This window comes from Falco peregrinus, chromosome 7 (assembly GCF_023634155.1).
Source record: "Falco peregrinus isolate bFalPer1 chromosome 7, bFalPer1.pri, whole genome shotgun sequence".
Taxonomy (NCBI): Eukaryota; Metazoa; Chordata; class Aves; order Falconiformes; family Falconidae; genus Falco; species Falco peregrinus.
Window position 1 is genome coordinate 53,042,320 of NC_073727.1, and position 27,459 is coordinate 53,069,778.

At 37.9% G+C, this 27,459-nt stretch overlaps 1 protein-coding gene across 3 annotated transcripts; it reads left to right on the forward strand.

Moving 5' to 3' along the window:
* Positions 1-168: 168 nt before the first annotated feature.
* CEP43 (centrosomal protein 43) lies at positions 169-27,090 on the forward strand. 3 transcript variants are annotated; one of them, XM_027777489.2, is made up of 13 exons: positions 171-514; positions 10,083-10,136; positions 12,003-12,057; positions 12,688-12,776; positions 14,801-14,935; positions 15,685-15,768; positions 20,865-21,082; positions 22,138-22,218; positions 22,436-22,548; positions 23,153-23,221; positions 23,985-24,024; positions 24,647-24,740; positions 25,195-27,090. In XM_027777489.2, the coding sequence occupies exons 1-13, from the start codon at positions 425-427 to the stop codon at positions 25,267-25,269; spliced, it is 1,197 nt and encodes a 398-aa protein (XP_027633290.1). In that variant the 5' UTR covers positions 171-424; the 3' UTR covers positions 25,270-27,090. The 3 variants fall into 3 exon arrangements, with proteins under 3 accessions (XP_027633291.1, XP_027633290.1, XP_013160984.1); XM_027777490.2 differs by lacking the exon at positions 24,647-24,740 and having other exon boundaries at positions 169-514; XM_013305530.3 differs by lacking the exon at positions 22,138-22,218 and having other exon boundaries at positions 175-514.
* The last annotated feature ends 369 nt before the right edge of the window (positions 27,091-27,459 follow it).

A 27,459-nucleotide genomic window follows, 5' to 3' on the forward strand; every position in this document is an offset into this window, starting at 1 on the left:
GGGTGAGAGGGCGAGCACAGGGCGGCTGGACCCCCCGGGGCGCGGGAGAGGGTGGGCGGGCTGGTTTAACCGTCGTTGGATCCGAGCGTGGCGGGAGGCGGGCTGAGGGAAGGGGCGAACGGCCGCCCAGCCCAGCCGTTAACGCCACCCACCGCTTTAAACTTCCCGCCCGCCGCTCGCGGCGCCGTGGCCGCGCTGCCTGTTTGCCGCCGCAGTTTCCAGGCGCCGCGGACGGCAGAGACGCCGGGCGGCCGCGACCTTTCTGCGTCCTTTTTCGAAGCGGTACTGAGGGTGGGTACCGGCCCGCCGCGCCTCGCTCCCGGGGCTCCGCCGCTGGGTTGGTGCCTCCGCGGGCAGCGGAGGCGAATCTGCCGGCCGCGTCCTACCGCTAGCGCAGTTTGGGCGGTTGTCAGGGAGAAACAAGATGGCGGCCGCAGCGACGGAGGAGGACACGGAGCTGCGGGACTTGCTGGTGCAGACGCTGGAGAGCAGCGGGGTGCTCAATAAGATTAAGGTGGGGGAAAGGAGAGGCTCTCGCCCGCGCACACGTCGCCCGGCGGGAAGGGGGTAGCGCTGGCCGGCGCCGGCGGCGGTTAACGGCCCAGCGGAGCGCGGGGGGAGGGGCCGAGGCTCCACGGGCTTCGTCCCCTCTCGCTGCCGCTTCCAGCCGGTGTTCCTGGCCGGGGCCCTCTCCTGGCGTCACGGCCTGGCGGTGGCACCTGCTTCCCCCGCGGTGCTCCTCGGCTTGGGGCTCGGCGGGGAGCCGCGGCCAGCGCCCGCCTTGCGCGGTGCAGCTGGTACGCGCCCGACGGGGAGGCCGGGGCCTGAGGCCTGACCGCTGCGTGGGTCCGCCCGGCGGCCGCAGGAGCTGCAGGGTCGGCGGGGCGAGGGGGGTGAGCGGGGGGCCGGTGCCCGGCTCTGCGGTTTCGCCCCCCCTAGGTACCGTGCGGCCGCAGGGGCTCACCTTGGCAGCTGCCAAACCCACGGGAAATACTCAGCCGCCGGGTGCTGTGGGACAGGGTTTATAGTTTCTGCTTCGATACGAAAAGCCCCTATTGAAAATTTCAAACGGGTTTTCTTGAGGCTCGCTGTTTAAACGTTGCTTTTCTTGAGCGTGGGTTGCTTGAGCTGTGTCTTGGAGGCTTCCTAAACCTGGAAACTCTGGGGATGCTGATTGCCTACAGGGAGCCAATAATGCTGTTAAACACTATCTTCTGTGTATTTTCTTATATTGGAGTGTATGCTACTTCCAAGCCTGTAGTGTAGCCTGAGCTTGTGTCAGAAAGGATATGAAAATTGGTTTCAAGGATTCTTTTTAAGTTAGAAGCTTCTAGCAATAATTATTGAGTATAGCAAAGAGCCATACGGATACAGAAGCATAAGTACTGCTGGATTCAGTTCCAAGCTAAAGGAGAAATGGAGTTTGGATTTTGGCTCAGTTGTGGTGGTGGTTATCCACAGCGTTCTTTTAGACCTTGAAGAGGTAGATGACCATTGCTGATGTTTCAGCAACAGTTCAACAACTAAGTGCTTAATAGAAGTGAGAACATCTTTGTGTGTGTACTTTGAAGTCGACTGGATTTTGGGCTAGTTGTCATCACATTTTTAATGCTACTATTTTGTTGAAATGTGTGTTCTGCATATTCAAATAGATAATCCTTGTTTAAACTCCTTAAGTAGTGAAGATTCTAGCTCATGTAACTGTTTTGAGCAGGAGACCTTTTTTCTATCTAAGCATCAGATAGGCTTTTTGGGCCACCTGTTAACCTCTCACATAGTGTTAACCAATAAACATATAGTGATGATTAAAAAAATCACAAGCCAATTAGGTCATTTTGAGCACATGACCTGTAGTTTCTTAATTAATGTCTGTGTGCAGTATGCAGGTTTTTGTACCATGGTTGTCAGTTCATTGAGATTTGTGTTAAAAAGTTACATATATACACACACAACAATTTATTGTAATCTTCACCATAATGCTGTAAGCGTATAGTATCCACTATGGTGTAAGGTATCCTTAAGGCAAACTAGCAAATGACAAATACAAACTGCATCCTACTTCCTGGGTTATGTCTCTCTTTGATATCAGGAATTACTGTTTAATAAATGGTATGATTATGGTCAAGGCTGTTCATTTGAGGAATTCAAATTGGCATGCAAGTTTGATGACTTTCTGTGGATTGATAGTATCAATGACTTACAGAATTTTTCTGCTAGTCCCTGACAAGAAGTCAGTTGTCTTCCAGAAGAATTAAGATTGAACAAGTAGTCTTAAATGGTGAGCTTTTAATTGAAATTAATTATGCCATGCATAAAAAAAACCCCACCATCATCCTTCCATTAAAATATAACAAACGTAGCTGTGATCGATAGTGTGTGTTTATCTATTGTGTGTCAGTATTTTTTAGTATGTGGTAGAACTGAATGAACATTTACATGTTATCAAAACAGTTGTTTATTTTGTACTTCAGAATGAGTACTGACTGTTCAAGACTGATGAGGCTAGAAAGCTAACTATAATATATTTAAGATTCATTGAAGTAGGTATATTGAAGAGAAAGATATATGGTCAATGTATAGCTGAATTGGAATGAAGCACTATAGGTAGAAACAGTTCTGGAAGGATTGGAATTCAAGGGGAATAATTTCAGTGGATAGAATGTATCAGGCTGTCAGCTAATACCTTTTGTAACATATAATGATGGAGTGATTTTTAGAAGGAAACTTAGGGTGATGCCTTTGTTCTCTAATGGAGTATGATTTTTATAATGGGTTGCAGTTTATTAGTTTACTCTTATTTTGAGATTAATTTATTGAGTACATTTGATATAAATTATTTAGCTGGAAAAAATGTTACTTGTATGATACTTTAAAAATCTTTAATTTAACATTTAATTTAAAAATACATTCATGATTTTTCTATTTACCATAGACATTGAGCACTGGAGTCTTTAATGAAGTCATATTGTGAAAACTGGAAGATGTGTAAATATATTTGCCACTCGTAATTGAGAATCTCCTGTGTTCTCTAAAATGCAGTGTGTTTGTGTATGTATATAAAGTTGTTAATCACTGGAATAAGTCTGAGGGATAAGGCTTCTTCCTAATGAATTCTGTAAACATACAGAATGTAACTGTGGGTATTTGTACTTCAGTGAAAATTATCACCGATAACTGTGTGATGCATGCTGTACAAATGGAGATGTTCTTCTGTCTTGAAGAGAATGTGATCTTTCTTTCTCCTATCGGAACTGTCATCAGAGCAAGAAGAGCTGTTATGCTTCTTACTGTGTTCCTGTATTACTTTAGGGTTTTTTGGTTTGTATCTTTTAATCTCTTTTGTTCTGGAAAATAGTTTATGGCACCTGAATTTTTCACCTCTGGACCTTGCTGTTGCTACAAATATGAGGGAGATTAGCATCACTAATACCGCATGACTTAGTAATGCTTTTGGACAGCTGATACTGTTGTTGCTAATTTCTTGGTAATTTGGGAGCACACCGCCACACTCCACCCTGTGACTGTAGTCAATTCATCTTGCCTTCACAGAGTGGTGTTATGGTCATCTGTTGCCTCTGTGCCATAAATGGCATACTGATGGTTTGTGTGCTTATAGGTCCATGGTAAGTAGATAGTGCTTATTCATTAATTTGTTTGTTTTGTGTGGTTGAAATGGGGTTATTTGTTTTATATATAATTATAAGCAGTAAACATATTGGCGTCAGCAAAATCACAACTGCGTGAAGCATAAGATTAAACACTCCTGTTGCTGTTGGTGACCATCCAGGAAGAGCTGCCTGCCAATGGTGTTCTCCATCATTCTTCACTCTTACCTAAGACATGGTGTATCTCTTCTGTATCATGATGGGCAGTTTTGTATCCATTGTTTGAGACATGTTTTAGCAATTGACACAGGTCATTGTGCTGTAGTAGTTTCTTCACCCATCTAATATTAATGCCAGTGGGAGTAGGCAATAAATTTTGACTCATATAATGATCACAATTGATAAGATGGAACAGTTGCTGAATAATTAAAGTCATGTCCCACAACTTGACTAAAGTTACCAACAGAAGTATTTGGGTGATTGCTTTTATCTACAGTAATGTTATCTACCCATATAAAATCACAAAGTTTTCATGTGAACATATCCTTTCCCACTATATACAGGTACAGTTTCAGGGATTTTATCAGGATGTGTTTCAAAATGACAGACATTTTGTTCAGTGTCAAGGCAAATGTCTTGGGCTTTGGTGGTGTTAATGGTCCCACAAATAAATACTTGTTCTTCCCATACAATGCATGCATTAACATCAGTAGTTTGCCATTCGCTTCTGTTTTGTTGAGCCCATACTCTGTGTTCTAATGGACAGAGTATAGCTCCATTGTGATTTAATCCTAGTGCAATTGGGATTATGGTGTATACCAAAGCATTGCATATGGTTAAGACAAAAGCTGTGGCCTTATTCTTGGTGGGGTCATAAGTAAAATTGATTAAATACCACCAGGTGTGGAATTATATTTCCAATTTTTTATATTATCCAAAATTACCTTTCAAATGTCAGTGGGTAAAATGCCTTCTTCACCTCTTATGTAATTGCTGCTACTGTAGATGGCATCCACAGGTGAGCTTGGATACAACTAAGAGCCAGCACAACACTTTGGTCTTTACCATGTGGTTGTGGCACCAGTGAGTTGGTGGTTCCTTTAATTATTTCCCATTCAGACAAGAGCCATTGGTTAGTTCCCAGCATTCTAATTTAAATCACTTCTTGTGGTAGGTTTTTACAAAGAATGCTCACTTTACAGGGCTTCCAGTGGGCTCCTAGTGATTAGTTGATAGAGTACTTTGGGAAGTTTCATATCCCATGGAGCCTCACTTGGTTTGGGACTCCTTTTCAATAAGCCATTAACTGTACCATCCCATTTGATTGAGGGTAATATGGGGTGTGGAATACTCAGTTCCCTCCTTTTGCCCAATCTTGCATGAAGAATGTGTACCATTGTCACTTTGGATAACATCAGGAGTAGGTGGATTTGAGAACCAAAATAATAGCCCTCACGCTGTGTTTTGCCCATTGGCTTCCTGACACTTGGTCACCACCACAAGCAAGCCGATGACTGGACCCCTGTAAGAATGTATTGATATCCCACAGAGGATTTGAATGGTTCTATATAATCAATTTGCAGTGTAGACCGTAAGGTTTTCCTTTCATTGATATGTGGAGGTGGTGCTTTAGCAGGGTGTTCTGCTTTATTTTCAGTCTGTGCTGGGGACATTCTGTAAACATAGTTTCACAAGTTTTTCTGTTCATGGGCTGGCCTTTGTGCAGCAAAGTGCTTCTTTACCTTTGTGGCCTAGGTTTTGATGTAACCATTCTCCCAAACAATACCACTCAGGATTTAAGGTGATTTTACTGATTTTAGTTATCTTTGATTCCACTTTGTGGCTGGTTGATAATCCTTAGCATGAGCTTTTACCCCCTCCCATCTTGAAAGGTGTTTTCCTGGCTATGTATAGTAATAATTGCCAGTCTGTGTTTCCCCAAATTGGGGACCTGTTTACTTCCCGATTCAAGATTTTTCATGACAGAGCTGCTGTGGCACCAGCCCACACAGCATAGGAGTCTACATAGATGGTTTTTGCTCCATTCCGTGCTGCCAGAACAACTGCTCTTATTTCTCCTACTTGTGCACTGCATTCACTTTCCTCTGTTACTTGTTTGCCAGCCTTATTTACCTTTTTTGCTAATGCATCTGTAAACCAAATGTTTTCTTTTGGTGTACCCTCAGTGAGGGGTGGTACATCCAGAAGGGGTGACGGTTTAAAAAGTTGTTGTAACACTAAAAGGGCATCTGCAATTTGGAAACCTTAGGTAGGCATACCATTTTCTGATAGTTGCTTTTGTGCAATTCCTCTGGGGGAGAAGACCTCTTTAGCATTGCTTCTAGTAATGTGTCCTCTAGTTTGCCTAAGTTGTCCCCGATGCATTTTCTCAATTTGTATAATTGCTCAGACTGAAGATAAAAGTCCCTTTTCCCATTCAGGAAATCATTGTTCTGTTTCTTTAAGTGCAGTTGATCTGAACCATAGAAGCCTTTTTGCCCTGTGGGGACCAGTTTGGAACAGATTACAGCATATAGTGTGTTCCGTGCAACCCCGTTTGGCTATAATAGGGTTGCAGGGGTGTACCGGTCCCAGTATTTTTAATTCGTTGGTCAGAGTTTTTACCACCTCTGTATGTTCTAATTTCCACTCCCAGGGTTTACCTTTCTGTAAGAGCAAGTACAATGGACAGGCAATGGCAGATACGTGCTTCCTCCAATATCCTAAAGTTACCATTAATTGTTGTAACTCCTTCCTTGATTGGGGCATTTGTGGCTCTCCGATTTTTCTTAAGGTTATCTGGAGGAATTGCTGTACTGCCTGCTATCCACCAAGTACCTAAAAAAAAAAACCCCAAAACAAAACCCACCAAACCACAAAAAAACCCTACCTTTTTCACTTGGTCCCTGATATTTTCTGTGGTGAATCTCAATTTCTGCTTTACTTAGCACTTGCCATGCTGCTGCTGCTTCCCCCACCTTCTCAGGGGATGGTCCTCCAGTCAGAAGGAGTCTGCAGGTGTGAGGTAGTTAGAGGCTACGGATCATCCTTCAGTCCTGAACAGTCTTTATCTTATCCTTTTATTTTATTTTTTTATCTGGCATCTGGCTATGTAAGCTGCTGTGGATGGCTTTTACTAGTGTACTATATCAAACTAATAATCTTGTCAAGGTAGGTGCTTGCTATCTTACTGTTAAGACCATATTACCAAATTAGACTGGCATTTTTGAGATGCCACCTAAAAACTGTGCTTGGGGAGCTCTTGACAGAGTAAGAACTGTTTTTCCTTTTCCAGGGAACTGCGGACTCTGAGCTGTTTTCCTGTACAGTACCTCAGAGATATGCTAGAGGCTCTGTGTTTAGAACAGAATAAGTTTATCCAGTTTCTGAAGAGGGATGCTATAGCCCAGGTGCAGAAAAGATGCTTTCATGGGCTACAAGCTTCTGATTTATAGTACAACAGCAACTGGCAAGAGACTGTGTTCTCTGTCGAGCTGTACATGCCTGGGAGGAAAAGTGGAAATGTACTTCTGTTTCAAAATACTGACCCATAGATTTCCCCACTGCATACAGACAGTGGTTGTCATATGTTAGCCTTACTCGTTTTAGCTGAGTTCAGTGAAATCAAATAGCTGTCTCATTATTATGAGCTCTCACCTGGTAAAACTACTTTGGGGATAGAAGGGAATGGGCATCTTCCACAGGATGAGAAGGAAGCCTGCTGTTTTGGTGAATGCAAGAGTGGTAGATACACACTGTCACCTTACTTGTCAGCATCTTGCTTTATTGGTATAACCCTGTTTTATTGAAGACTTGGGAAGGATATGGTGGGGAAGCTGCATATCAAGCTTTGGTCTGCTTTACTACTAGACTAGAATAAAATTCTTCAAAACATGTTTGAATTATGTTGAAAACTGCTAGCAGAATGAAGCAGTGTGGAATAGGAGGATGGCAAAAGCAGATTGTAACAATATATGGAACACAAATTGGGATGGTGCCAAAGGGTACTAGGGCAAAGACAAATGTAAACCCTTCACACTTACTTAAAAAAGAAAAAAGGTGGGCAGGGAGAATAATGCTCTTTAAATGGATTAATCTTTGTAGTTGTATAAGCTTGCTTATCTGCTGGTGGGAACAAATTGCTGTGACCATGCCTGATATTGGTCTCAGTCTCTGGTGTTCAAATTCTCTGTGACTTGTCAGGTCCTGAAAAGTTTGTATGACATTGTCCATCCTACCGCGTAGTATGATTTGTCTCCTTGTATTGGGGTGATTATTCCTTTGGCCTTAGCTTTGTCGTTGTTGCTTTTTACTTTCTTCCTCATGAACCTGAGAGTTACTGCTTTAACCTCACACAGATTGAAGTGTATGGTTCCATGTCTAAATTTATTGAGATTATATTTTGAGAATATCTTGCTATCATCAGAGCAGTACCCAGCTCAAAGGGTGAAGGTCAGTGTGTTAGAATGGTGAAAGCTTTCTTGTGGAGATAATACAGGAGTGTTTAACTTCAAACTTGCTGTGACACTTGCAGGACTGAAGGACCAGTTGGAGGGCTGCTTAACTGTGGAAAGGCTGAAGGGTGGTGTTGCAGCACAACCAAACTAGTAGGCCACAACAAGGCTTTTACCATCAGTCAGATTCTACTGTCCATACTGTTTCTCCTTCCTCCAGAGGTCAGACCACACTGCTCCTCCTCTGTCCAACACCCTCTCCCACACTCCTCAGGGCTATATAACTACTTAGTGGGAATGAGCTACAGCTGCACATCATCCATGTCAATCAACCCACTGCCTTCATTCCTCTACAGGGTGGTATTCTAGATGTTGCAGGTAAACCAAAGGCAGATGTAGTAAATACCAGTGGGATTATTTTCTGTTGATGAGGTCCTAGCCATAAGGATATTAATTGGGCACTAAATGAAATAAAGGTGAACCTGCTATTAATGGGGAATGGCAACATTTGGGAGAAATTGACACTATGTCATTAAATGAATGAGAAGAGGAAGAAAAGCAATGCAGTCTGTATTTAAAAGCCACTGGGTTGACCTAGAGGAGTAGGGCAGACAAACAATCACAGTTAGGAGAAAAGGAATAACAATTGTGATATTGTTGCAAAATCTCAAACAGGTCAGACTCTGGATCAGCTGATGTAATGGCAACTACTTACAGACAACTTTGTTCTACTGTCCCATGATCCAGACCCTTAAAGGGACTTACCCCTACCCATGTGTCTTTCATTTTGAACAGTTTAATGGGGTTTTTTGTTTGGTTTTTTTTCTTGCCCTTTTATGTCAGTATACTTGGTTTCTGTAGCATCAGTGGAACAGAAAGTCAGCCTTGCAACCATAGTTTTCATATTGACATAAGACTAAATAAACAAGTTGCTAGCTGTTGGTCAGAAAGTTAAATGTAAAATGATTTTGTAAGAATAGTATTTAAATTAATGGATTCTGAGAGGATTTGCTGGTTGAATGCTCCGTGTACCCCAGCACCTGAAAAAATGTAACTGCACTGGCAGTATGACCATTGCATACAATTGTGGTAAGCATTTCACACTTCTTTTGATGGGAAACATGTTAAACTTTGTTGCATTACTTTTTGTCCCTTTAAAACGTGTCCAAAGAGGGTTATGCTTAAAAAGGAAAGGTTTATTTTATTTTTGCCATGATTTATTTTTTTTTTCTGTGGGAGGGAACAGTTGCAGGGTAATCCATGTTTAGTTACCTTTCATGATATACATGAGAAAATCCAGATGCTCACCATATTGTTCTTGTTCTTAGTTATAGAAATCAATCTTTCTTTAAAGCTTGCTTGCTGCTTTTCTCTTAAGAAAACTACCATACAGAGTAGTACCGTCTCTTACAGTTTATTACTGCAGTGTTATGTGCTGGCTACTTCAAAATGTTGGATCAAGAGTTGATGAAAATGGCAAACTAATTCATCAAATGCAATGTATGTTGTCCATTTGATATTTTCAATGAAAGAAGTAGTGAAACTGTAGTATTAAAAAAAAAGTAAGCAAGGCTTAAGCTTAAATATGCAAAACAATTGTTGGAAGAATTCTGATCCTTGATATTAAGACATTCAAAATCAGCTAGGTAAAACCTCACCATAGGAGTATTTGAATGACTCAATCATGCTGTCTTTTCCTTGAGAAGTTCTGTTTCTTTGAGTGTGATCTGACAAGAAATCACAGCAATTTGTATGTCTTAACATTAACTTTCCAAAATATATTATCACAAGCTATTAACTCATGTCTGAAAGCTCTTCTTTGTCAGCCTCAAGTCACATTGCCTGTAATCTCAAGTGTATTAATTGCAGTGATGTAGATCACAATCAATGCCAATGTTGCTTGAAGAGAAACAAATAGCTGTTAAGCTAGGTGCTGGCTCTTTGCATTCTATTTGCATAGGGAAAACAGTGCTTATAGAAACGCTGTTTGTAGTTGTTTGGTTGTTTTTTTTTTCTTTGGCAGGCAGAGTTGCGGGCAGCTGTTTTTTTGGCATTAGAAGAACAAGAGAAAGTAGAGGTAAGAGAACCTTAAAAAAAATCAGCATCCTGATAGTTCTTCATGTGGAATTAAATACAGTAGTTTTAATACTTTCTATTTGTGAAATTTAACAAGAGAAAATTATTTATTACTGCATAAGAGCATGATGCTTAAAGAATGCAGAACTGGACTATCAGGGTATCGATGTTTAAGAACAGGAATTGTTACATAGCCTTTTGAGACTGTAACTTTAAGTAACTTTCTCTACTGGTTTTATATTGCTTCTGTCCAATTGATTGGAGTAACTAAATATCTTTTCCATTAAATACTTCTGTAAAAAAAAAAAAAAATCTAGTTGACTGATTAAGGTTTTATCAAATTGGAATAACATCTTTTGATATTTAAAATATTGTAGTGGTTTTTTTGACAAGCCTATTGTGAAAGCAATTTAATGCAGTAACTTGCAAAGTATGCTAATGCTTCTGCTATTTCTCAAATGGATGTTGTAGGCTTACTTCAGGATAATTTGCTTATATTTGAGAAGGAATTCTGAATTAAGAGATGGAATATGTACTGATACCTTGACAATATTAGGGGTATGTGACACTAGCACCATAAAGTAACAGTACTGCAGTGGTATGCAGATGCTAGTTTTGTGACCCCTTCTACTGTTGGCATTGCCTCATTTCCCTGTGTCTTTCCTTTTTCTAGAACTAAAGGGGAGAGGGTGCTGTATGTCCAGGCTCTGTTTCAAGAGAGGAATGGAAAACTGCACTATTCCTCTACTGGTTAGACAGTTGTGCTCTTTCTGGAAAACTGCACAACTGTAACAGACATTACAGTCACATTAGTAAGGAAGGCAAGTAGTTATTCTATGGTATGAGATTTCATATTCCAGAAATCTAAATCTATGAAGAAGACATAATGGAAGAGTGTTATAGCGGAACAGTGCCATCTCTTATGGGAAGCTTCAGAATATTATAGAATACCCAGAGAACAACTTATCTGAGGAGCACCAGGGCTGAAGAGAGATCTGCCACAGTTGACCTTGGCTCACCCTTTTTTCAGAAGGCTTAAAAGTATCATGATATTTTAATTTTATGCTGTGGAGATGCTGGAAATACATTAATACTTTTCAGTACTCTGAATTCCTAAATATTAAGCAAGATAGATTTCCTTTATTGTGCAGCTCTTTCTTGTGTGTGTTAGCATTTACGGCTGTAATAATAAATCCCTGTAACAGACCCTTTTCTTCAACTTAAGTTCTTACCCAGGATATTTTGGTATGTTAGGAGTGGCGTGTAGAATTTGGTTTGAAAAATCCTCGAACAATTTTGACAAACTCAAACGTAGCACATTGATTTATCTCTGTTTAAAAATCAAAGTTGAAGAGGGCAAATCTAACAAGGGAGAAAAAGAATGTTTTGTATCTTTGAAGGTCTTTTGATTAATAGAAGATTAATATTGATCTGTGAACTACTAATTAGCACGATCCACGTTTTATCTAGATTTGTAAATTCCCATTTTTTGTAAAGTGGGACTGAATTTCCTTAAAACTGGCGCTATGTTAGAGGAGCAATCTGGGAAGTTAAGTTACCTTTTTAATCATTAAGTAAATAAAAATCAGTGTACTATCAAGAATTTTGGTGAAATCACTCTAGCTTTGTAGCTTTTATAATAGGAACACTGAGACGATTTTGACTTTTCCTAAGTAAATGTGTGGCTCTCCAGCTTTTACTTGTAGGTGGTAGAATTAATATAAAGGTAGATTGTAAAGAGGTGAATTACATGTGTCAGGCATCGTTCTGGAACAGTGTACAACAAAACACCACCTTGCTGTGATTTTCAGTTTCTTGCTAGTATGAGACTGATGTTAATTGCTGTTTGGTTTTTGCTTTTTGACAGAACAAAGCACCTCTGGTAAATGAAAGCTTGAAAAGTTTTTTAGGTACAAAAGACGGTAAGTTCTTTGTTTAGTATACTTCTCAAAATAATAAAACCAGGAAACAAAGGATTAAATCTTTGTATCTTTTACCTGTACAGTCTTAATGACATAAAGGATGCTTTTGTTCATGGTTTTGTTCATATTTATGACAAGGGATGTCATAAATACTATTCATTCAGAATACAATTAAATCTGTATTTTTTGAAGTTTAATATTGCTGAAGTGAGGTGACTAAAGCATTTCAATTAATACTTCATTATGAGTTATGATTACGTAAACTCAGAAGCATTCTGGACTGATAGAAACAGTAACCAGTGAAAACACACTGCAGAGGTACAGTAGTGAATGCATGCATAGGAGAAATGCCAAAATGTTGTCTTTAGAACAGCTGAATAGCCTAAAAAAATAATCTTATACCTGCATTTTGTAAGCAGTCTATATTTATGCTCCTGAAGTATTGCTTTTTCATACGATGGCTGAGTTAGAAATTGGTACACAAATTAGCGATGTAGTGGTAGTTTGCTGAATGTCTAAATGATATTTGTAGGACTGTTGAATCAATGCAGACGTTCATACTGAAGTCATGTTAATGTTAAATATTTGTGTCTGTCTGGTGTATTTTTATTCTTTGCATTCTGTTTTTAGGTCGCTTGGTAGCAGGTCTCGTTGCAGAATTTCTACGGTTTTTCAATCTTGATTTGACATTGGCTGTTTTTCAGCCTGAATCAAGCACAGTAAGATATGCTGGTTTTATTTGTATGCTATATTGATCATTTGGAGTGTATGGCAATGAATACAGAAGCTATAGTAGGTTTATTTAAGCCACTTGCTTCTGTTTATTCTAAAAAAAAAAATTATATTTAGTTTGTAAAGGGTACTTACTGCCTTAAAGACACATATTCCAGGAGAGTGTGCTAATAAGTGAGTATTCCCTTTATCAAAAATCAATGCTTGATAGTATGTTAATTTTGAATCCACAATTATTATTTTTTTGTGAAATCAAAAAGCAGTATATACAACAGAATACTCCTGCAACATTTTTTGCCAATAATTTTACTGTGTCATGATATTAAGGTAATACTGTTACATGAAAATTAAAATAATGTCAGTAATATACTCTGAGAGAAATTTCAGTGAAACAAAGGACTTTGTACATGACAAAAAGTGATTGAAAAAAACAGTTCAGTTGGAAGGGACCTAAAATGATCATGTAGCCCAACTGATTGCTTTTAGGCTTTTGATACCAAGTTAGAGTTTTTTCTCATCACATTTGTTCATTTGTCCCCTTTTATGGTATAAAGATTTTAGTAATAAATTTGGGTTTGAAACAGTTCCATTTAATTGAAGGATTTCTCTTTACATCCCAAATACTCGTTTTTATTTTAATGTCAGTTTGAATAGTTAATTTATTTTTAAGTCAGTTAATTGACTTCTGTTTCTCAGAAATTCATGTTTCTTTTTAGGGGTTTAATTGAAGAAAATCCCATACACTCTTGTCCTTTACCAAATATAACTGCATTTATTGCACTAGGACACATCTGTACATAGATTTATGTTCATGCTATCAGACAGGGGTCCTCAAACTTTTTAACCAGGGGGCCGGCGCGTGGATGAAGTGGCAGGAGGTCATCTGCGGCTGCTTGGTTCCCCCCCCCCCCCCCCCAACCCCCGGCGGTTCTGTAAATACCAGGGGGTCAGACTGAGGACCCTGGGGGGCCGTGTCCGGACTGTGGGCCATAGTTTGAGGACCCCTGAGATAGAAAGTCAAGCTTTCTGTCATGTTGCCACTCAGTCTGGGGACCAGTGCTTCATGCACATTGTAAAGGCATCTCATACTCTTTGAAATGCCACCTTTCCTTTTTCTAGTAAGGGTCTTTTTCACCTCTTGCAGTACATATATGAAATCTGGACAAAGTTAAGCTAATTGGCCAAGGCTGCTGTGTATAGTGCCGAAAGATTTTACTTCATCTACTAGCCCCCGTCTCTGAGCAGTCTGTTGTATTGTCTCTTTATCTTCCATGTTTCAGTGTGCTTGGCTAGTGGTGGCCTGCTTCTGTATTTGCTTGACCAGTGTTTTGATAGGAAGCGTCACTAAATAATTGTGACTTCAAGATGAGCTGGTGCGCTTTGCAGTATTGTCATTTGGAGGTTATGCCAACCAACCTGAATTTGCTGCAACATCCTGCTTCTGCTGTGAAGTTCTGTTTTAAAAAGTGTATTTTTCTTTTATTTTTTTTGTGTCAAATTTTTTTGGTTGGAGGGCTGATACTGAATTACTTTCTTTCTTGTTTCTGTCCAAATCCATAGTTTTTTAAAGTGAAACAGAGACTGAAAGTAAGTGTTGACCTCTGTTGATGCACTTCTATATGCACAGGAATGGGGACTCTCTCATCTATGTATTTGCTGGAACCCCTGGCTAGGTGTCCTAGGATCCACTTTTAAATCTGATAGGCTAAAGTAACTTGACTATATAAATCCTTACATCCTGAAACATGATAATGATGAATACTTGCATATTTACAACACTATGTGCTAAGTTCAGGTACAGGTCAGATGTAAATAATGCAATAGGCTATCATTACTTTAGCCCACATGCTAACAGAAGTCTTAAATAATCACTGGTTAGTCAAAATATTGCTGTGTTAAATAAGAACAAAAAACTTCAGGAGTTATATTTCAAAATAAATACTGTTTTCTGACAGCTATTTCTGTGTCATGATTTTATTTTTTTAATGTGTTGTTTTTGTCCCCCCCCCAGCTAAATGGCCTTGATGGTCGAGAAAACCTAGCTCGAGATTTGGGAATTATAGAAGCAGAAGGTACTGTGGGTGGTCCCCTGTTGTTGGAGGTTGTTAAAAAATGTCAGCAGAAAAAGATTTCAGGCAGTGGGGAAGTAAGTAGTGTTAACATGTATTTTCTTTCTTTCTTCATAATTCTTTATTCATTTTCATTTCGGTGCTGAAAACCATGACTGAAATTAAGAACACTTGGCTATTATAGTATTTCACTGCTTCAAGGCTTTATTATATTTTATTATGCCTTCAATGTAACTTATCAGAAAACAATGCTGAAAGATAAAATTATGACTAATCTGTTACTTTTGATGTCACCCTAGTATGCTTTACTAATATTCTGCTACAACATAGTAACACAGAGTGAACCTAGTTAAATAGCACACAACACTGTCACTTATCTTCTAATTGCTAGTGTGGTTTGGTAACACTTTTAGCTGTACCTATTTTCTTTGGCATACTTCTAATTTTAATATGACTTGAAAAGCCTAGGTTTGGTTTTGTTAAAAGCTTTAAAGCTGTTCTGAAAACATACGCATTTAAAACTTAATATAGGGAAGTATTGAACTATCTAAAGGCAATGACAGTAATATTTTAATGGAATAAATTAAATTAATGAAGAAGCATTTGATTAGTCTGCTGTGATTGTGGCTCGAAAGAAGAATTCTCTGCACCCAGGATATATTAATTACCACAATAAAAGCTTAAATTCAGAAGTAGTTGTCATAGACTTCCTAAAATAACATCACAGCGTTGCAGTTTGCATACTGCGTGAAGATTGTTTCTTGTTGGATGGTATTATGACAAAATTCAATGTATTTTTAAGAAGTGTTTATGTTGAATTTCTTAGGTGGCTCCAGTTCTAAGTGATAGCCTGTGTGCCACATCAAAATCATCTGATGGAAGATTAAGTACAAACCCCACACCAAATAAGGTAAGATTGTGTTTATATATAATGAAAAAGCTACATAACATACGTGAAATAAGTAAAAGAGAACTGTTATGAAACTGCAGATACAATGGCATTAATTTAAATGATCTGTAAAGTCCTGTACCTTTCTGACTGGGTACATGACAGCACATACGCACAGCCTCTGTGAGATGCAGACAGGTTGGAGCTGCGTTGCCCTGTGTATGGGGCAGCTGGCTGATTGCCCTTGGCATTGATAAGGGTGTTAGGATACAAGTGTCTTTGTGTTGGGGCCTCTGGCTTGTCTTTTCTCTGCTGCTTCCTGTTAGCACAAAACTGGTATTAACTAACATCTTCCAGGCTCTAATACTTATTTACATTTGACTGGAACTGATCGACACAAATTACCAGTGTGGAGCAGGAAAAGCAGCATTTCCGAAACCAGCTACGCACTACACTCTGTAAAAAAAAAACCAACCCAAAAATCCCCCAAAACCCAACCACAAAACAACCCAAAGGAAAACAACCCTGATTCAAGTACTAAAGTTTGTTCAAATTATTGATGTAATCTGATCACATAAAAAGTTTTAATAGCTTTTTTCAGGATTATTGGGAAATTACTTGGAAGCTTTCCAACTCACTAATCAAAGCTGAGAAATATAACATCACATAGATTTTGTTGTTAGTTCATGCGTTTGGAGAGGGATTGGTAAGGATAAAAGAAAATATGACCATCCCAGGTTGGATCTGCTTCGTTTTATTCCTCTTCCTTAGTTTTTTGCCATGCAAACCCAGAAACTATACAATTTGAAAAGCAAACTTCATTTCAAGATTGAGTTACCATATTAATTGCTGTGCTTGTTGGTAGTATTTTAAAAGCTAATATTTCTTTAACTGACATTTGAATGGAAATTCTAATAATTTCAGACCTGCTGTAGAAGATAATTCTTGCTTGGCACTAGCTTTCATAGTAAAACAAACCCACTAAAAAGATCTGAATGCTGATTAAATATCACTGTTATTAATATTGTTGCTTTATACCTGAGTCCTTACTTTTGTCTTGGGGTTGTACTAGATTAGCTAAGAACTACTGAAGATGGGTTAGAAGTCATAAATATTCCCTTCTCCCTTGCATATACTACCTTTCATCTTCAATTCTAAATTACTTTTTTTGAAATAAGTAGGTCAGAAAGAGAAGAGGTTAGTGTTTGTTATATGGCTTTTCCTCAGGAGAAGTCTAGAAGAGGAAAAAAGTAGTTCCAGTAGCTTGTAGTTTGAACCAGGTTTCATATGGATGTTTTTCTGGATGTCCATGCACGCCTCAAGGCTGGTTCATCCGCTGTCTGGTATAAATCTTATTCCTTTATGTCTATTCTTGGCAGAACTTTTGGCAATGCAGTTATGCAGATGTTTGGGGCTTTTTTGAAACTTCTGCCCTTGTTACTGTGGTTAAACTTTGCCAGCCAGTCCAAAATAAATTGGTTAGGGGAGACAGTCACAAGCACAAAGGTGTATAGTGTCTTAAGACTCATTTCATTAGGAAACTAAATTCATAAGAATGAGTTTTAAGTTATGCCTGGAAACTGCTTTAGAGGAGGGAATAAATGGCAGTCTTAGTTCTTTTATCACAATTATTTGGGCCTGATCAAAACAGGAACTCCTGTACTCAGCTCAAACAGTGCTAGGTACACTAGTAGAAACTGGATGGAAAATAAATATAAACCATGCCTGAATGATTTCCAAAGATTAATGCTGTTTCTCTAAAGTGATACTGTCTTGCAGTGCATTGCATTATTCTATGTGTTGAGGTCAGAATTCTTTTTCGGGCTGCTATCAACTACTTACATTACTAATCTATAGATGCACAAGCTTCTATTGACTGACTTCAGCTTAATTATAGTGACTGGGACTGGTCCAGTCAATAGTGGTGTTTTTTTAATGTGTATATACTTAATCCCCAATAGGTATATGGACACAAGAAAGTGATGCTAGGATTTATTCTAAGGTCTAAGTTATAAAGAAATGATGTACTTCACTTGTAAGAAAGATGTAGCAATATGTTTGTTGACATAAAAGAGAAATGTAAAAAAGTTTGATAATAGATGTGACAGTGGTTTAACAAGAATCGATGGCAAAGGACACTTATTTGCTGCATAGAGGACAGTCAGACAAAACTGCCAAGGAAATTTTCCCATTGAGTCATGAGGTTCAGAAAGGACCCTGTTTTGTTCTAAACTCCTTCTCAGAGGAGAGTTTAGGTGCAGCTGCATCCAGACTTTTGTCCCAAATTGGATCAATGTTTTGTATCTAAAGAGTTGTATGTGCGCAATCAATCCTTCTATACCACTTAGCTGAGATTTCAGTTTAGCATGCTATTAATCACTTTACTGAGTATCTGTCACAGCAAGGAATCCCTCAGCCTCGAAGAGTAACCTTGAGCGGTGTCCCTAATGAAGGGGAGATACTGGCGTGCAGCCCACTGCTGTGCACGAGAGCACAATGAGCCCTGGGCAGACTGATATTTATGGAGTAAGATAATCGACTTATAGTCATATTTGCATACCAACTACAGAAGTTAGTTTCTTTCCAACCTGGCTTGAGTTGGGCCTTGACCAGCACTGTTAAGTGAGCATATTGTTCAAATTAGCCCTTGGCTATTGCATTATCAGTCTCCCCCAAATCCACTTTGAGTCAGATGCAGCCATCAGGACCAGATGCATACATTAGGACTGCCACTGATGGTTATCACTTGATCATTGTTACAGGAATAAAGGTCAGAGTGGAGGGGAGGGGTGTGGGGAAGGGGAGCACACAAGAAACTACCAAATAGTATTTAAATCTGAGCAAGAAGTATTAAAGTATGGTAAAAGATGGTTCATTGAGTCATGTTTGCTTTTGTTCAGGAGAGTTTTGTGTGTTGTTGGGAGTTGAATACTTATAGCATGCAGCAGCAGCTGAGGTGGTGATAAAAACACTTTCATTTACATGCTTTTTCTGATGTAATGAGGTTGCAAGTAGAATATAATTTCCAATAAATTGGAATTTATGATCAGGCTTTTTATATTCTTTATACTCATCTGCTATGGCAGGCAAATCATAATTCTATTGCAGTGGGAGATTAACTTGTTCTGGAAATTCTTTACATAATATATTGCTGAATCCTCCATGAAAATATATTTATCTCAGAAATGGGAGAAAATTGGTTTCTGTATGGATGATTCTTACAGAATAGCAACAGCTGTTGGTTGGACTACATACTCCTCTAAGAATAAGTAGTGGCTATCTTAATGGGACTACAGTTTTTAGATGTATTTTCTTCCTGGTTCTCTCTCTCTCTCTTTGGTAAAGGCAGGATGGGAAAATATTCTGCCTGTGCAACATACTTGGAGGAAATTTTAGCCAGTCCCAGCTGGAGCAAGATGGAAGTTGCCTGAACACTTTAGGCTTCCTGATCAAACTTGAGATTCTCTGGTATTTTTTCAGCAAACCTGTGAGCTTAATTTGCTCTGACTGTGACTTGGCAACCAATACATGTAATGTAGAAGGAAGTGTGCTGGGAGAGACCAAGACCACAGCTCTTGGCAGCAGCAAAGAATTGCATTTGTTTAAGTACAAGTGTGAAACCACATTCTGATTTATTAACACCATTAAGTCTGAAACTCAAGGTAGGGATGTTGCTCTTTGAACCCTCAGCCATCATTAACCTATCGCTACAATTGTAAAGTAGTTAGTGCACTTTAGCAAAGCTTTATGATATATGAATCCAAGCAAAGCCCAACTGTTGTGCTTGTAGTTTCTTAGATGAGATAGCAGCAGCTCACTCCCTCAGGGCCCAGAATAGAAAAGTAGCAGTAACTTCCCTTTTACTCCAGTCAGGTTATCACTAAGCTCTTAATTTTCAACAATGATTCTGTTCCTCTAGGATAGGAAATTAAAATTTCATTGTTACTGCCACTTACTTGTTCTTGCCCTAGAACAACTGAGCTGTTGCCAGCAAGTGAATGTGGTTCTGTGACTGAGATAAAATGACCTTGGCAGGCCTTTTTCAACTTTCATGGCCTGCAGTTCAAAAATTATACTTCAGCCTTCTGAATGAAAGGTAATGACTGATAAAGAAATACTTGAGACAGTGCAAGCTACATATTGATTATCTGAATTAAGCAATACTGTTGTTTTTGTTTTAAAACTAAAACTGTTGCTATTAGTGTGCAGGAAGGAAGTTAATGTAATAAACAGATATTAAGTGGCTTAATTTTAATGAGGAGAAGATAGAAATTGCAGTACTGCTTGCTACTTAGAAAGACGCTATTGGTTAAAAATAAGAATCCATTTTTTTCAAGTGAGTTTAATTATCTAGGTAAATTTGAATATTGTTCTTTGGGCCACAAAGTTTTGCAAAGATAACAACTTGAGCTGCATTATTTAAAGTTAGTAGATAGAGTAGTCCTTACATGCTTGAGTATCTAGGATGGAGCCATAAGCATGGAAGACTGAAAATTATGTACTTTCAAAGTATCTTGTTTATGTCATTTTTGGTTTTAGTATTTGAAGGGAGAAAGTGTCATCAACTGCAGTCATCTTACACTTGCTAGTTTAAAACCTAATATTATATTGCTGAGGTTACCTTGTAATATGGAAGTCAGGGTAACTTGCATGGGTTTAAATTGATTTCTCTTGAAGATAATAGTTATAACTAAAAAAGTTTGTTTATAGATGGGATGTAAAATAACACTAAAAGCATCACAACTTCCAGGCTATAAAACAAACAACCCCCTCTATATTCAAAGCTAAGAGATAAGAATCAATTTGTCTAGTTTTCTTTATTTGATGACCAACATCTTCTAAAATTGGTTGTTTTTATGGCAGAGGTGATCTAGATAGCAAAGCAATGCAGAGGATGAACAAAAAATTTTGATGGCAGCAACAATAAATAGCAGTTCCTTTATAAAACTGGTAAATCTAACTTTTTCCTTTTGTGTGATTCTTGATGATACTAATAAATTCCTGAAAAATACTAATAAGTCTGAGCTAACTTTTTCAAAAGGAATGGTAGGTGTATATGTTGTTTAAGTATTTACATCTTATAATACTCTTACTCCTTTCATTCTTTATCTTTCAAGGATGCTGAAACCACTCAAAGTGATACAAGTGTCTCATCAGGGGAAGCAAGCAAAAAAAGCATTCATTTTCTGCCTAATGAAACAAAACTAGATCCTCAACTAGAAAACAAAGACTTAAATACCAAAGAAAAAAGCGATCCAGGTGTGGATGAAGACGATGTAGAGGGAGATTCTTTTTTTGATGATCCTATACCCAAACCAGAAAGAACTTATGGCTGGTAGGTGACATGGATGATCTCCTTAATGCAGCTTTATTTTTGTCCTCTGTATGCTTGCAGGCCTTTGAGCTAGCAGATGTTTGATTATTTATGCTTGTAAATGCCAGTGTTTAGATCTGTTCTGCAATATTTTGTTTCTGAAAGGTGCATTTCCATGATTCTGTTCTTTGAAATGCAGTGTCTTGTGGGATCTCTTGGATGTACACTGAGTGGAAAAACCTGTATCACTTTTAGGTGCATCAGTAAGGCTATATATTTGGTAGAATGAACATGCATAAAGCATGGATGCTGGTTTTTCTTCTTGCAGCAGAGCTGCAGCAGCAATCAGTACTAAAGGAAGTGCACAATAATAAGGATAATGCTTTAGCGTTCTGGATGGCTTTGTACAAAAAATTGGTGAAAGTGTCAACTGGCTCCATTGTGAGAATGAGGACAGTTTTCTAACAGACGAGGGCTTCCTCTTCACATTGCAGCACCTTTTGTGTGCAGTTCTGTGCTTTCAGTGAAGTATTGTTATTTCTGCATATGCTAATTCTGCAGAAGCTTCCAAAGGGCATTTTTTAATTGTTCCTCTATGGAGTCTGATGACTGAAAAATACCATTTGAAACAAGAATAGTGACTGGACTATAAAATAGCTTTGTTTCACAACTGAAAAAAACTGTATTTGTGCTATCATGTCAAGTTATCTTGAAGTTTAGTTTAGATATCTATTGATATCTAAACTAAATATCATTTATATGCAGTATCGTTTCATGGTGTTCTTTTGCTGTGCTCAAGTAATCAGAGTGTTGCTCTAGTTTAGTAGAGGTTACCAGAAGAAATGCAGAAGCATTTGCAAGTCAGTTTGACAGTAGATTCCCCTCATGTTGACTTTCCTCCAACTGTGTTGACAGCAGGCAGAACAGCATAAACTGTTTTGTATTATCACTACAGTAGATGCTTACTCTTAATTTTGTCAGACGTAGTTTTAGTTGTAAACCAAACCAATTTAAATACTGATTTATATTTGAATCTTTCTTCATGTGGCTGCGTTTGCATGTGGGAATAATGAAAGGCCCTTTGATAAAAACAGTGATGCTGATGGAGGTGCAGGAGCTCTGTCTGTGAAAGAAGGCAGGCAGAAGTCTTTGCATAGGTGAGAAAGTGACTGTCTTACTGAAGTCTCGCTTGACACTTGTGCCAGTAAACTGCCTACTGTTAAGATTACAGAATGATTAGTCCTTTGTCCCTAGCTCTTTTCGCTGTTAATATTGCTGTTCTCGTTTTATGACCATTTAGTAAATCATAGAAAAAGAAGTCACTACGCACATTTCACAGCTCTGTAGACTGCTTATTTGTTTGGTTTGTTTTAGGAAAACTGAAGCTAATAAAGCAGGAGGTCTAGCATCCCTTTCTGATGCACCACCTATAAAAAGTGGATTAAGCTCCCTGACTGGTGCACCTTCGCTAAAGGAGTCTGATAGTAGTAAGTTTGTACATGTTCTTATATTTTGATAAATGTAGGAGATATTTCTCGTAATATAATGACTGCACTACATATTCAGATGCAAATGTGATTAAGTATGTGGTCCCCTTCTTGTGTAATATGCTTTATAGTAATGCATTTTTATCTGAGTGATCTCTTAGCGGTTTTGATATATTATGTCACCGTTGGGGCATCTTAGGTTTTGGAGCATGAAATACTTATATACACTCCTTTTTTTGGTCTATATAAGGCAGTCTTCAGGAGTATAAAATTCTGTTGCTTGGTTTCTAACTGAAATTGACTTACTCCTTTGTATTGTTACCTTAAATTATTTGCGGAAGTTCTTTAAGGATATTTGCTTTCATGTTGTAAAACCTGATCCTGAATACTGGGAGACTGTCCATGTTTGCTACTCACATTTTTAAACATTAGCGGAGTTCAGACCTGAAAATTGCATATAATATTAGCATACTACACTATAAAATTATATAAGATTATTGTAAAAGAACATTTGTTATAAATGGTTGATGTATATGTTTTAGTGGGATGTTATTAAAGAGTCATAAGTCAAATTTCTGATATAAGTGCTTTTGTTTTCTTACAGATTTGAATAGAAACTCTGTTTTGAAAGACCTGCTTTTGGTGAATGTAAAACTGGGATCACTAGAATTAGGCAAGTAACTGCTAAACCTGAGGAAGCTCTGATATTGTAAACCCTTAAGTTCTGGCCCAGCTTCTTAGAGGAATCTGAGTAACTGAAATACACATATTGAACTAAAATCTTCAGCTTTTACTTCTGTCATTGTTTAACACCGTTGCGAAACTTACTGGAGTTAAGAGCAAGATCTGATCTAAAGGAATACAGAAAAGTCAAAATCGGTGTCTTGTATGTGGATTAGTATTTTACATGTGCAGCAAAAATTTGATTCTTTCCATGCATATGTTTGCCAATATCAAATGATAAATTTTGCTTGTTGTCTAGATTTCTAAGAAAAGAGGGGGTTTATATTTGTGCAAAAATATAGCCAGGCAAGTCTTACTGTTTTTCAGTGGCCTATTTTCTTGTCATCCACACATTTGAAAGTTTATTTGTAAACGATATGAATATGAAGGAGCAATATGAAGATGATGTGATATAAGAAGCATCAGCTCTCTCTCAAAATAGTTGCCATGTATTTTAGTTTTGACTTCAGCAATGTAGTCAATATCACGAAAATGTATGTTCAATTTCAAAACGGTTTGTATAAATGAGCTTGAGATTAATTAATGACAAATATAAAGTCATTGTCTCTTCCTAACCTGCTCAAGTAATTTAATCTACTTGACACTTTTGCTGGCCACCAAACCATATGCTTGGGTGCAGGAAGAGATTCTTTTTTTTTTGCATTTCCTGACAATAAAACTTGTTTGATTAATACCTTTTAAAAATTATTTAGGAAATGGAGATGACGATGAGTATGCTGATGACTTCAACAGGTAAGAGAAGGATGATACTGCAGTAGCATAGTATTCCTTGCATTATAAGCATATACAGTAGCATATTTGAATTATTTCATAATATTTCGGCTAGTCACTATTGCTGGAGTCTGTCAGTATCTCGGAACTCCTTTAAACTTCCATTTGCTATTTTAGTACATGTGGTTACAAACATGAAAAAACCTGATCCCTTTTGTGTAGGCAGTAATGAGTTCCTTAAAAATCTGGTACTAACTTATTATAAGTTGTTGCTTTATTTGTGGAAGGTGTTTGGTTTATTCCTGAACCATGCACTTAACAATGCTATTAAACAATGAATATGGTGTGTGCTGAAATATTCAACAAAGAAATAAAGCATCATGCATGAGTAGTCAGTAATAAATGTTGAACAGCCTTATCCTTACGATGTTAAGGTATTGGTGTTGTAAACTACAGGATTGAGGCCTAAGTATTTATCATGGTTTCATCTAGGTAGAAAGTCTTTAGCTGTTATGGGGTTTTAAGTAACTTCATATTTAAATTGCTAGGAAGTGAAATCCCAGTCAAATGTCAAGTGAACGTAACACCTGGATGTTCAAGAAGAAAGTCTTATTTCCTCATTTATGGTTTTCTTTCTCTTTAGTACTAGCCATCGCTCAGAAAAAAGTGATATCAGTATTGGTGAAGAAATAGATGAAATTTCTGTGGAAACAGAAGAGTCAAATGCCAGTGATAAAGTATGAATCTTCTAAAATTGTTCTTCACGTTCTTGTGATCTTGCCTTTTTTATTTTTAACCTTCTGTGAAGGAAAGTGCCATTATCATATGTTCCTAGGATAAGGCTGTATTATTTGTTATGTTCTGTATCTTTACACCAAGTAGTCTTGCCAAGTCTAGATACTACACTGATTAAAAAACAAAACAAACCCCCCACAACAATTGTTTTGTAACACAATTCACTGTCTGTTTCTAGCCATGTAAAATGTATTTGACATTGGGTTAGTATTCGGCATAGGAATGTCTTATCCTTATATCTTTAGGAGGTACTCGGACAGATCTTCAGGAGTATGAGATGTCACTAAAAGAGCTTGAGGCCAAAAGAATGGGATGTTATATGAGGGACTACAAGAAATAATACTTATACTTACTGTTTCTATGATTTCTGAGTTTGTAATTTCATTTATTTTCTAGCTTGAAGGCATCACACAAGACCTTACCATTTCTCAGTTAAGTGACGTTGCAGATTATCTAGAAGATGTGGCATAAAACTGGACAGCAAAAGTGTTTCATTGTGCTGGACTAGAAGACTGCTGTGGACTGTTAATTTCAGACAATCACTATTTGCTGGAATGTCCACTCCCTATTTGTGCCTTGTGTTTCAAAAAGACTGTAGGTGGAGAAGGCTTTTAAACACTCTTTAACAAGAACTAAATGAAACGGTGCGTTCCCATTTGAGTCTGACGTCAGAATTACTTTCTTCATTTGGTTCAGCCAAATCTTTTACAGCAGGAGATGAATTTTCCAAGCAGAATGCCCGTTGCTGGCAGTGGGCATAATAAAACCCAATTGATAAGAAAACATTGACAGAGATGCATGTGGCTTTATAGTGAACTTGCACTGCTATTATAACAGTCTAATTTTTTTTTTTAAAGATAACCAAAGCAAGAACCTTCAGAGGTAGCAGTTGAACTCACACTTCTTTTAACACAACTTTGTCAAGTCAGCAAGTAGTATGTATTTATAGTAACTCTAGCCACAATACCTAATTGCTCCAGACTTACTTGAAACTGCTGTTTTTGAGACTCTTCTGAAAGTTGGAATTTATTTTTTTTTTAACAGCATATCAAATTGAGAGGAGCTAAATTTAGCACTAGTCTTAACACCGGATATTCTTGTTTAAATGTTTGTCAGGCCATTGATGTTAAGACCTAAGCTGTTTTTATGTATGATAATTTCTTTGATGTTATCTGTTGTTAAACCATGAAAAGTGATTTTGTAAGGATCCACAAAACATTAACTAAATCTTACTGGGTTTTGTTAAGTTTTTAACAGTGTGGTAATGGTTTGTGGAGCTTTTATTATGGAGGGCTCTTCATGTGCTCACTTTCATTCTTGAAAATACTTGTTATGTAAAAATGAGCGCCAAAAAGTGAAACCACTAGCGTGCTGTTTTTCAGATTCTGACTACTGTACAGAATTGAATCCAAATATTTAAAGATACCATACCGAAGACATTTATGGACACTAAGCTCTAGCTAAGAGCAAATTCTTGTATTTTCATTATACTCTTGCAAAACAGGGTCAGTAATGGAAACGTTGACAGCTCTTTAACGATACTGTTGTACATGGCGCTGCTATAATATATAGGTCATGGACATTTGTAATACAGAAACAAGACTTCAAAACGTGCACTTTCTGAACATTGTGAACACATTTGAAAAATATACATGTAAGTGAATATAAATAACTTAATTTTTTTCTTTTTTCCTTTTTTTTTTTTTGGCTTTGTAATTTTTTTCAGGAACACTGTTGGCCTCTCATCAGTGCTCACCACAGTGGAAGTAGCATGCTAATCTAAAGCCATTGGTTAAGCATATAGAGCTGCTACTAGCATTGGATGCTGACTTAAATCTTTTTCTTGCACTGGGCCAGCAGGCATGGAGCAGTGCAGTTAGGCTTGTACAGTACATAAATGATTTGAGAGGAGAGAGGAAAAGTGTGCCTTTTATTTATGTGCACCCCAAAACAGCCAGCAGAAAAGCATCAGGATATTTAGTAATGATGTTAATTTTTAACTTTGTGCCATATTGTAGCAGCTGAACACAGAGGAGAATTTTTTTCACCCCAAAAAATCAATGTGCCATAGGTTACAAATAGCGACAATGTTGTAACATAGGATATATCCTGTGTAAAATAAATTTTTTTCTCATTTTTTTTTATGTATGGGGGGAACCTGTGCCTCGAGATACTATGTATAAAAAATTTGGTTTGGGCTTTTTTTGTTTTGTTTGTTTGTTCCTTTTTTAATAAGATCAACAGCATGTCTGAAGGAAATAAAATTCCACTTGAACACCTGGGAACATTTGATTTCTGCCATTCATTTTTAAGGTGTATGGAATAATGTAGAGACAGTGTTGGCTTTTTTACATGTCTTGGGAAAGCCTGATGTTCCATTACCAGTTAGCTGTAGGATATATGGCAATTTATCATACCAAAAGAAACAAAAATTTATTAAATGATTTCTAATTGCATTTGAAGATGTGGCCTTTTAAATAACTAATTAGATATTTTAAGTGTTAACATTATTTTTGTTAACAGCAAAATATTGTTCTTTTACCTTGGGGATTAATTGGAGACCCTGCACTTTGACTCTAACATAAGGAAATGCCAAAAAGTGGTAAGTCTCCTTGCTGTTCCTCCTGTAGGCTTTTACCGAGTTGTGTATAATAATTCAAA

Coding starts and splice junctions, on each gene's coding strand:
- CEP43 (XM_027777489.2), top strand. CDS start 425: ATGGCGGCCGCAGCGACGGAGGAGGACACGGAGCTGCGGGACTTGCTG. Junction 515..10,082: donor GGGTGCTCAATAAGATTAAG/GTGGGGGAAAGG, acceptor TTTCTTTGGCAG/GCAGAGTTGCGGGCAGCTGT. Junction 14,936..15,684: donor AGATTTCAGGCAGTGGGGAA/GTAAGTAGTGTT, acceptor TGAATTTCTTAG/GTGGCTCCAGTTCTAAGTGA.